Consider the following 12,459-nt stretch of genomic DNA (forward strand, 5'->3'; position numbering starts at 1 on the left):
AGGCAGCTTCATGCGTATTTTCTAGATGCATAAATATTAATAAACAAAAAACAAGTTAATTTAAGGTGAAAAATATTTTATTTAAAATATTAAATGACAAATATACATATTAAATTTAATTAAGAAATTAAAAATTACACTGCATTAAATGCATTAAATTAATACATATATCTTAGAACCATGTACATGGCTTTGACAATATAATATAGATTCTGCGTAAGGCTGTTTAAAAAAAACTGGTTAAAAATAATTAGAATGTAAATTGTAGATGTCACTTAAATATTAAGTATATAATAGTAAATATGGTTACTTAATGCAATCTAATTTTTGCAAAAGGCTGACTATTCTTTTTAAATTATTAATGTTCTTTTTTTAGCCTCAACATTGCGAAGAATAAAATTTAAAAAAAAATATCGCATAAAAAAATCGCATGTTTGCGAAATATTTTTTGGGTATTCTATATTGAATATATAATAGTAGCACAATATCTGCAATATTAACGTTATAATGTCGATATTGGGTTCAATACTTGTCAATTCCCCTTCAAACCAGACATATGCAATAGATTGTTTCTCGTCGTCTGTAGGGGATGTACCTTGAAAATTTGAAATTAATTTCAGAACTTATTAATTATACAGCATTGACTTACAAATTATGGAAGCCCATGGAGTGACCGTTTCGTTTGCATCTCGAATTGTATCAATTGTAGTACCGAACTAAAATAAAAATAATCATCATTAGTATTACATTAGCGATTAATTTGGAATATTATGTACCTTAAATTCTTTAAAAAGCAATGCATCTATTTTATTATAATAACCACATATTGCCTTTATAATAATATTGTCATCTTCTTCTGTAACTTGCTTCGGGATTTTTCAAAATTATACTTGAATGTTCGGATATCTAAATCCATTAACTTTTCAAAGTGGCCAAATAAACATTCCTTGTTGAATATCATTGGCCAGTTCTGCAAAATGTCTCGCACAGTGGGTATATTTTGTGCATCATTAAAATATGCACGTTTCGTGGCAAAACAGTCGGACATTAATGATTTTGCGGACTCCAACTCTGAAATTAAAATTTGTTTTTTATAGTCCACATCTTTAGAGTTTTCTCTAGAAATATCTGGTTGCCAATGTGTACAGCTCCTAGATAGTGCACTTAAACGTTTTCTTTTAGTTAGCAGTATGCCCATCACATTAATCTTCTTTTTTGAGCTATAATTCAAAAAATTGTTTCGGCTTCTCATGGTTGTAACGAGTGATATTGGAGTGTATGACATAACCCGTCCTTCTTCATCTTTTTCAACAAATGATTCTGGGTATTTCGTGGCAGCCATATGCGCAACATTCCTGTAGACATTCATCGGAATAAAATATGTTTTTCTACGTAATTCATCGACAATTACATTGCAAAATGAATTTTTTAACTTTCAAATTTTTTCCTTATTATTAAGCTATGACAACACTTCCGGAGACATCCTGTTCCAAGGTATTTGAAAACCTTGAAAGCTATCGCAAATTGGATTATTCTTGGTCACTAAAGTGTTGAGTTCATCCGTTGCACTACCTGATGCCATTAACTCTTCATCAGATGTTATATTTATGGTGTCTGTGAACTCAGTTAATGGTACTTCAACTAAATGTTGGCCTACATCTGATGATAGAGCTATATAGAAGCTTTCACCGCTTATTTCTTGGGATGGCGTTGGGATGTTTACTATAGATTGTGAATTTTCTGTTGTGATGTCATTGTTTGGTTTGGTCTGCTCAATATTTTCTATTGGAATCGGCAAAATTGGGGTTGGAGGTCCACATTTAATCGAATTTTAAAATCATTAAAATTTGTTTGTCCTCTAAAATACATTGAAAGGTCTCGTCATTCTCTATTTCAGTTCCGTCGCTTTCCAAAACAAATCTGCTTCCATCAAGAGAGTACTCTTTTGCTGAAAATAAATAATAATAATGCAATTGTATTAAAAGAAAGACTACCGTGAAACAATTTTTTACCTTTTTTTATAACGAGATCGATTGAACCTTCGCACATGAATGCTTTTTTCTTTGATCTATCGGCATTCCAAATCTTACATAAAAATTTCGCCATGTTATACTTATTTTATATAAATACTAAAGTAGTACTTTAAATCTAATTATTAGAATAAAAAACCTTATTTTTAAAATAAATCTTCAAATGTTTGAAATGGAGCATAGTAATATTTTTGGTCTTTTTGGTAAAGTTTTATGGGTTGAGGAAATACAAATTCTTTTCTTTTGATAATAGAAAATTCTTTTTCACGTATTTTTTCAAATGATTCATACAAATTTATTATGCAGTTGTACCACATTTTCTTAATTTCTCCATAACATATAAAGTCAGTGTATTCTTTGTTTACAAATATTGTGTTTACAATAAGAACATTTATGTTATTTTGCGAATCTACCGAGCATAGTATGACATCTTTTTCTTTATATAAAGTTCCAAGAAATTCAATTTTTTTTGTTGCATATATATACTCGCCCGGTATATTTATATTAAACATTCCATTTTCTGAATTAACAACATTTTTACATTTGATATCGGTTTTTATACGGTTACCATGAAGACTTGCTTGAAAACATTGATGTTTCTTGGCCATTGTCAAAGTTATATTTTTAAAGTTTCTACATGAATTTGCTATTTGTTTAAAATATTGGTGCTTGTGCTCAAAATGCAGTGTCGAAAGATTTTTTAAAGGGCTAAATTGTTTAATAAGGTCTGGATAATGTTTTAAAAAATGATGCTTTGGTCTCAGATTATTGTTTGGGATACATTATTTTCTAAAATCAAAGTAAATGTGAATAAAATGATTTAGTAATTCTATTTGACTTTCTGTAATTTTTTCTGCACAAATTAAACGATACATATTTATCAAATTTGAGAGAAAAAGATACATTGGATCCTCAAAATTTGTAACAACTGACATCAACGCAATGGGCATCAAAAACAACATATGTCTAATTTCGTCTGCTTTCCCTGAAATTTTTTTCATTTTTATATTTATTTGCGGTAATGAGTGTTTACACCAACATTCTGTTCATATAAGGATTTCCGCTCAAAAAAACAATAACGGCAAACATACTGTGAGAAACTAAAGCTTTCATTAAAACCGCCAATTTGATGTGATCCAGGATTATCACCAATAACATAAACAACTGTCCAAACAATATTTTTTCTTTTCCTATTTGTTTATCATAAATTGTCAATCCTGCGGTCTCTAACTTTTTTAGATCAGTTAATAGTGGTTGCAGAACAATATCGAATCCAAATGTTTTTATATAACGTTCCTTACACAGCAACAGTAACCGTATATTTTTAACAATAGATCTATATTTGATATCAATATTCCCTAACATGAAGTAAAAACCAGTTACTTTATGTTTCCTTTTTGCTGAGCCTAATGGATTGCACATTTCGAAAGCATCTTGGAATATAAGAAGCTCAATACGCTTCTCACCTGAATTAAAGAATTTTTGGTTTTTATAAACCAGACCATCATTATAATCTAAATATGAATTAAAATCCGATTTTTTCTCTTCAGAAAAAAAATTTAAGTACTCTTGATCACTAAATAATGCATTTAAAGTTTCTAATAATGGCACATAGTGACAATTATCAACACCTAGAAAAATTTCTTGTGGTCCAATAAAATGAGGGTTTTCTGAAAAGAAGTTTTGTATTTTTTGTTTTGAAGAAATGTTTTGTAGGTCCTTTAATACACTTGAATCTTTTAAGAAATTAACTATTTCATTTTCTTTATTAGACACGTTACAGTTGCCAATTATGTCTCTTATTTTCCGAATATTCAAATCAATATTTTGTTTTAATAAGCTTATCAATTCCGTAAATAGAGAATGCAAGCAGTCTTCTGAGACATTAAATTTACATTTTAATTGTGTTAAAATATTTGTTATTGAATTTTCTACCAAATATGGACTGATGTCAGTAGTTGAAGTAAAACTTAAAGAAGTACCATCAACTTTATCTGAATTAGTTACTTCGGAATAATTGGCAGTCTGTTTCACTGGTAAGTTTTGTTCCAAATCTGAATGTTTCCGAAAGAAATGGGATCGAAACGTATTTTGAGAAGCAAACGTTTTTTTGCATGGGCGTAGTGGACACTTCACCTTTTTGTTATTGGGGAAATGTTGTAAGGTATGCAAATATATATCTCCACAATTCGTACCAATATAATTACATGCACTTGCAATTTTATTATGAACTTTATGATAACGCATATAATGCGATTTATATGAGTTATAATTATTGTACTCTTTTATACATGTTGGGAACAAGCACTTAAATTTACAATTTTTTTATTTTTATGGCCGTATAGATGACAATTATATTTATCAATGTTAACAAGCACTTTCTCACAAATGTTACATACATACATTTTTATTTATATTTTCTCGAAAAATACAACTTTTGTGTCAACTAAGCTTGGCCACGTGTTTCTGTTTTCTTCTTCTTGACAACTAAGGAGTTTTTGTTGTGCGTGCGTTAAACACATTCAGTGGCAATTCCAGTTTTCACTACATTATATGTTTAAAATTAAACATTTCGAACTGCAATTCTTGTTTTCACTACATTTAATGTTTAAATTTAAACATTTCTTCAAATTACACACTATTTTGCCAAAAAATCAACAAAAAATCACAATGATTTTCATAGTACTTTTAAACAAATAATTTAGAGTGTACATTTAATTACCCAAACTCTCGGATTTCTGCCCTTTGTTGACGAAAATGTTGTCATGAGAATTAATGGTCGTCTTGTACGTGCGCCCTGCATTTCATATTCGGAACGTCATCCCATAATTCTTCCCTATAAAAGTAGGTTCGCGAAACTTTTGGTCGAATACATCCACATAAAATGTGTACATGGTGACGTCCAGCTTATGCTTCGTACGCTAAGGATGGAATATTGTAGCCAATTAATGGCGGCGCTTCCACCTGAAAGAACAATAATTGATAGGGCGTTCACAACAACTGGGGTCGACTTCGCCGGTCCATTTGAGATCAAGTCATTTACTAGCCGTGCGTGTAAGATTACAAAAGGATATGTTTGTGTGTTCGTTTGTTTTTCTACCAAGGCCATACATTTAGAGGCGGTATCCGATTTGTCCACTGCTAATTTCTTGCTGGCTTTTCATCGATTTGTTGCACGTCGAGGTTGTCCTAGCTTTATCTTTTCGGACAACGGTACGAATTTCGTTGGTGCTTCCCGTGAGTTACGTCGGAATTTTCGAGAATTCATTCGGAATAATTGCGAATCGGTCTGTAATGTATTTGCAACTCAGGGCCTCAATTGGTATTTCATTCCAGCGGGTGCTCCACATATGGGTGGGCTCTGGGAAGCTGGAGTGAAAAGTTTCAAGCAACACTTTCGAAGACAAGTTCGAAATGTTCGACTTACCTTAGAAGAATTGGCAACCGTACTAGCCAGAATAGAGGCTTGTTTGAATTCGCTCGTGAATAGGTTTCGAAAAGTACAGGCTCTTGCTCATTTGTTTTGCCTTAGATGGAAAGAGGAATATTTAAAAAGCATGCACAAGCGCTATAAATGGAAATTTCCCGAACGCGAAATTAAAAAAGACGATCTCGTGGTTATTCGTCATGAGAAACTTCCACCGACATCTTGGAAGTTAGGCCGAGTAGAAAATATTTACCCGGGTATTGATGGTCATGTTCGAATTGTCGATGTTCGCACAGCAAATGGCGTTGTAAAGCGGTCCATATCTAAACTGGTCGCTTTGACTGACCACTCATCCTCGAATTCCCTTTAAATTAGCATTTTTTTCTTAGAAAATGGATTCTACAAATATGTACAACATCGATCTCGTGACGGCAATTGATAACCATCTGGAAAGGGCCGACAAAAAACAGAGGACTACTTCGGAGGTAGTGGATGATTTAGTGAAGTCAATCGCTGCAGTGAAACTCACTGAATCGGAATCCATCTCTGCGGATCCGATAGAAATGTCGACGGAATCCGTCACTGCGGATTCAAATATTCATGCTGCCACTACATCGAAATCCGTCACTGCGGATTTAAATAGCAATAACGCGGAATCCGTAACTGCGGGTTCATCGGGTCGACAACTCGTTCGTAGCAGATCGGAATCCATAACTGTGGGTTCAATCGCGACCGGTCGTTTCGTAGAATTGGGGCGTACGACCGTTACTGCGGTCGAATCGGATACCCCACATAAATATAGTTGTCGGGTTTGTCTGCGCCGGCACTCGCTGAGCACCTGCAAACAATTTTTGAAGATGACGCTGGAGTCGCGTCTTAATATTGTGGCCCAGCATCGAGATTGTACGCGTTGTCTGGGCAAATGGCACCAAGCGCGTCATTGCCATAGCACCAAAAGCTGTTACAAATGCGGTTTGGACCATCATGCTTTGCTGCATGATAATAGAAAAGATTTTGGTCGAGTCTCTCAACCCATGTTCCGTCCGCGCCAGCATACAAGGTCTCGTCCGTACCCAAGTTCTGTGTCTGGTCCGAGTACAAGATCCGATCTTCATTCGTCCGAAGTTTCACGATCCTTCTGCCACTCACCTGGTAGTTCCCTTGGCCTACTGCCTTTACAATCGGTGGCGACCTTATCCCCAAGTCTAGTAGTACGACTTCATTGTGTCGGACCGACTTTCCCAGTCAGAGCGGTTCTGGATACTTGCTCAATACAGAGTCTCATTTCTTCGACAATGGTAGACCAATTGAAATTACCCACTTCCGACCTAGATGGAATTCGGCTTCGCCGAATCACGGTCACGTCCGTGTATGATGTCACTCAAAGTATCTCTTTAGTGGCAAGGGTTGCAGATCTTCGTCATGTTTATACTCCTCGCGAAGCCGTCAGTGAAAAGGTCAAGGAGGCATTCCTTGGATTGCCTTTAGCAGATCCCTCCTTTTTTCGACCAAGTCGGGTTGCGTTGGTGCTGGGCCCGGATGTGTATTCGAAGGTGCTGACTCATCGGGTGCAGACGACGCCCGGATTACCTATAGCACAATACACCACATTTGGTTGGGCATTGTCTGGAGTCTGCTACAATTAGTAGAACATAGTAAAACGATAGAAAAAAGTCAATCGCTTCTGACTTCGTGTCATCCAAAATATTTACGTATTGCGAGTGGCATATTTTACACATAAAATAGGTAATCTACTATTTTTGGTGTTCTATGACACGATAAAACAGTTTTATATTCAATATCTTAGAACGAGGATAAGATTTATATATATATATATATATATATATATATATATATTTTTTTTTTTTTTTTTTTTTTTTTTTTTTGGGTTAAACATATAAAAAAAATTAACCTTTTAACCTTAAGGAAACGGTCTCGATGCAAATATGGCAGATATTAATCTAGTCGGGATTTAATCGTACGATCCAAAACGACACCTAATTGTATAGTGTGTGTTTCATTTACAAAAAATTAGGGAAATATATATGGGATCTACAACTAAATCTGAACGGATTTCGACAAAATTTGCCAAAAGTATTTCTTGGCTGTACCTAATTTCTCGTAGAGAATATCATTTTTATAGAGTGTATAATAGGACATTAGGGTTCTTAAATGTCAACTCGGATGGAAATTATTTGTGAGAGCAATATCTATATTCATACCAATTCGAATCATATCTGACAGATGTCGCTCTTATCATAACGAGCACCTAAAAACGAACTTTGAAAAATCTACCCTGTACCTGTGATTGCTTGCCTCAAATACCATTTAATGGTAACGCCCACCTGATATATTGCAGATTTTAACTGTATCCTCCATCCCAACTGGTTCGAATGCTGAATCCCGATGCTATTATTTTTAATGGAGGGGGGGGGGGTATTGGAAGCACTGCTTTCTTATTTGTTATACCCCCCACCATTCTTCGGATGGTATATTAAGTTTGTCATTCCATTTGCAACTCCTCGAAATGCCCATGTTAGACCCTACAAATTATATATTCTGGATCAGCGTAAAATTCGAAGTTGATTTAGCGATGTCCGTCTGTCTGTGTGTCTGGTTGTTGTAATCATGCGCTTAGACGGCTACAATTTTGCACACGTGTATATTTGGCTAGTAAGCAAGCTATTTTAATGGGGCATGTCGTTCCACGTCTTCGTATAGCCCCCACAAAACTGTAACTTCGGTATTTTGATGATTTTAGCGACATTATTCACAGGAATCGTTTTAATGTCCGTATTTGACATTTGGAATCAGTACTACAGCCTATTGCAGAAAATTCCTTATGCAGCTCCAAATAACATATAATCGGTTTAATTCAAGCCGTATTTTTCGACGTTTTTTTTTGAAATTTTTTAAAATTATGTTTTTGAGTATTTTTTGTTTCTATTTTTTCAGACAATCTTATTTCCTATACGAACGGCAGCCTAAATTTGCTTTAAGTCACTTAACACAAATTAATTCGTGCATTATTCACCTTGTTAACACACGAAATGAAACTGAATTTAAACTGCATTAAACAAATTTCATACGGCAACGTTGCCGAATATCAGTGAGCTGTTGATAAATTAGGTGTGTCTGGTTACTTTTCCTGCAGGAATTGTCTAGCAACGTTTTTCTGAGAGAGTAAGGTAGTTTTATTCTCTTTTACAAGGAAAATACGAGAAGTAAAGCATTCCAGCAGAATCTTGCAACTAATCAGCTGATTTGTCAAAACAAACCAATTTGTCCTCCATTATAAGAATTAAAAGAAAGGAAGCACCACCAATTTTACAAGTTTTAGAAATAAAAAATAAATTAGCAATAAAATAAAAATATGAGCAATAAAGGAAAGGTAGATATGATGTGTTCCCCGGAATCCTTTAAATGTGTTGCTAATGGTGTATGACTAAAAAAATTTTGGAAATAGTCTTTTATTTTCTTCAGCGATCGAAAACAAACGAAACGATTAACGTACCGCTCACACGAAGTCACAAACTTTTAAAATTGTTTCAATCGTTTTGTACTTCATACAAAACAAAACCACAAACCTTTCAATGCTAGAAATACACAAACAGTACGTTTGCTTTAATGTACTATGGCCGTGAGTTGCCAATCTGTTCTGTTTGCAAACAAATCGCCAGGAAACGTTTCCAAACGTTTGCTGACCGAAATTATGACTGGTGTATTTAGAGTTGCCATTCTAAATAATATTTTTATATATTTTTCAGTTGTATGCTAGACATAATTATAAATTTTTCTCTTGGTGAAAGGTCGAAGTATTGTTATACGTTTTCCATATTCTATTTTAAACAAATTTATTTTTTTTCTTGCTACATAATTCAGACCCTCGCCAAACAAAACTGTGTTGCCTATATATTTTTGCACAATACTGGCAACACTGAGTGTATCCAACAAGCTAGTGATACAATGAACTGTCAAAAATGTAAATTTAAATAAAAAATTTGTTTGTTTGTTAAACTTTTTTAACTATAATAAAAACGAACCAATCACATTGCACAAAACATTATTTAAAAATCTACTTATTTTTAAAGTATTATTATAGCATTTTTATACTCTCCACCATACATAGTATGGAGGGTATATTAAGTTCGTCATTCCGTTTGTAACTCACCGAAATAATCATTTTAGACCCAACGAAGTATATATATTCTTGATCAGTGTAAAATTCTAAGACGATTTAGCCCTGTCCGTCCGTCCGTCTGTCCGTCTGTTATAATCGCGCTACAGTCTAAACGAATTAAGATAGGAAGCTAAAATCTACCTATATCTATCTACGATTACAATTACCAGTTGAAAATTTGTAAGACCATGCCGCGACTTTGTAAGACCATGTCGCGTCCAAAAAATGATATAACACTAGAAATCTTTAATTTCGACGATCAAAATAAACGATTTATGCGCAGAAATGGAGACTGCCATAAAACATTATGCGGACATGAAGGTAATTTAGAAATACACTTAAAAACTGCACACCCTAATCTTTATCAAAACTACATACAAATGGAAAATGAACAGTCAGTTAATAAAAATGCATTAAAAATTTCATGCCTAATTGATAAGAAAAGTGTGGAAAACGCTATAGTGAAGTTGTTTACTAAAAATGGCAGACCACTTCGTATGACAGAAGACCGGCCATTTAAGATTTTATATATTTTTAAGGAAATAATTGTACACTATTTTTCTAAATCTGAATTTTCTAATATATTTTTCTAAATCTGAATTTTCTAATTCAACCTCTTGTGCCGAACCAAGTAATACTGCAGATGCACTTGAAGCTTACTTCAAAACTTGTGATAGACCTTCCTGCAGTGAGCCACTCATAAAAATATTGAACGTGGCCTCTTAATTTATGAAAGTCAGCCCAGATTAGCAATAAATGGAAATATTATAGGCTACTGGACAACAGAAAACAATACCCTAACAACAATTGCATTCATTTTTTATCGATTCTATGTACACAAGTAAGCGTGGAGAGATTGTTTTCGTCTAACACCAACAAACATGGAGCATATTTTATCAACAAAAGTAAATGGAGCATTTGTATTTGAACGTAAATTATGTTTTTAACCATTTTTATAATATTATTTTATTAAAACTTTTTCAAATATGAATAAAAATATATGAATTCATCTTAATTTTACTTTCTATATTATTTGTAATGAGTTAATATACAAGCAAACGTTTGCAATGTGTATTGTACTGTTCTGTTTTTAATGTTGCGTCAGTTTATGATTCAGTTTTGTTTTTGTTTCCGCTCACATACACAAACAGTACAAAACAAAAAACAAGTGCCGTTAGCTGAGTTTTGATTTTGTTTCGTTTCGTACTTCGGGAAAATACAGAACAAAAGGATTGCAAACGTTTGCAATAGTTTATTTTCGTACACTGATTTTCTTATTACATATTAATATTTACGTTTTTTCACATTTTATAAAGTTGTTCGCCAAAAACTATTATTCTTGCTTATTCAAAAAAAAAAAAATATTTTCAAATTGAAAGCACAAAAAGAAATAAACGAACAATAGAAATCATATGATGCAATTCGTTGAATGAGAAGAAGAAGAGTTGCAAGTGATTGCAAGAAGAAATTTGTCCAGCAAGAATTTGCAAACTCTCCCGAAGGAACTTTCAAAATTTCTCTCTCCAATCGCTCTCTTTTGCAGAACTTTTGTTACACTTTAAGAACTTTTAGAACAATTCTAGTTTATTAAAAACTTTCGGTTTTTTTGAATTTTTCCAGAGGTAGGTATTTGTACCCTGATCCCGGAAAAATATATTTTTTCTTGGAGGACGGTCCCGGATAACCTGATTTTTGGCCCAAAATTCCTAAATAGATATTGAAAATATAGGCATCATTGAAAATACCTATCCATCAAGTGATCACATGATAGGGTTATTTAAAACGGTTCCGGAGTTCTATCAAAAATTGTTCTAAATTTAATACTCCATTTAAGAAGATGGCCCTCGGCGGGGGCTTAGATTTTCTCTTCTGGGTATGTCCAACACCGTCTCCGCTAAGTTATGTTTTTTATGCTCACTGAACATAATCGGCTCGTCCGTCAATAATTATCATACAACTCCAGAACCGTTTTAAACAAAGCCATTATATGTCCACTTGATATTTATCAAATGATAAGTATATTACCTATACAGTTTAGGTAGGTCCGGGTCTTGGACCCGTACTTTCGGATCAAATATCCAGGTATCCGGGTCCGTTCCCCCATTATTTTCCCGGAATCAGTTTGCAAATGCCTATCTCTGGAAGTATGTCAAAAAATCCGAGAGTTTTTACTAAACAAGAGTTAAGCCGAGTTAAGTTTGTATAAAAAAGTTTTGCCTTTTGTATTGTTTAACCGTTATGAAAATTACATTTTATGTAAACAAACAAATGTCCATTGTAATTCAGAAACAAGCAAAAATACATTGCAATTCCGTACAGTTTTGTCGTACATAACGAAGAAGCATCCACAATTTTTGTCCTAATTTACGACGTGATTTAGAGTCTCGAAATGGTTGCTTGGCGGTAAATGGATTTGGACGAGGAAAAAATGAATGCAATATCAGTGGAAATGCCTGAGGAAGAGGCACCTATATCTACTTCCACCCAAAATCTATATAACAAACTGTTAGGGCCAATATTTGCCATGTTTTGCATAGAAATTACTAGTTTATATAATACTGTTTTAACTTTTTTAATTGTTTTACCTTTATGAAAAATATATTTTATATAAACAAACAAATGCACATTGTAATTCAAAAACAAGCAAAAATACATTGCAATTCCGTACAGATTCAGATACAGATTTAAAACTTGGCCGCATGCTGTCACTACCCATATTTTATTAAGCTACATTTTAATATTGTCGATCAAGACGATCTTCTTCGTGTCAAATTTGGTATTTGGTATGGAGGAGTCAACTTTCGATAAAATGAAGCTTAGTA

At 33.6% G+C, this 12,459-nt stretch overlaps 2 protein-coding genes across 4 annotated transcripts in view; one reads left to right on the forward strand and one right to left on the reverse strand.

The window, feature by feature from the left end:
• The window catches only part of LOC101898381 (uncharacterized), a 101,758-nt gene that overhangs the window by 69,081 nt on the left and 20,218 nt on the right, over positions 1-12,459 (forward strand). The window lies entirely within an intron of this gene.
• LOC101888190 (uncharacterized) lies at positions 174-7,221 on the reverse strand. Its single transcript, XM_059128262.1, has 4 exons — positions 2,013-7,221; positions 777-1,948; positions 650-716; positions 174-595 (listed from the first exon to the last, which is right to left on the reverse strand). Exon 1 carries the CDS (start codon positions 4,275-4,277, stop codon positions 3,060-3,062), a length of 1,218 nt encoding a protein of 405 aa, XP_058984245.1. The 5' UTR covers positions 4,278-7,221; the 3' UTR covers positions 174-595; positions 650-716; positions 777-1,948; positions 2,013-3,059.

This window comes from Musca domestica, unplaced genomic scaffold (assembly GCF_030504385.1).
Source record: "Musca domestica strain aabys unplaced genomic scaffold, Musca_domestica.polishedcontigs.V.1.1 5, whole genome shotgun sequence".
NCBI lineage: Eukaryota > Metazoa > Arthropoda > Insecta > Diptera > Muscidae > Musca > Musca domestica.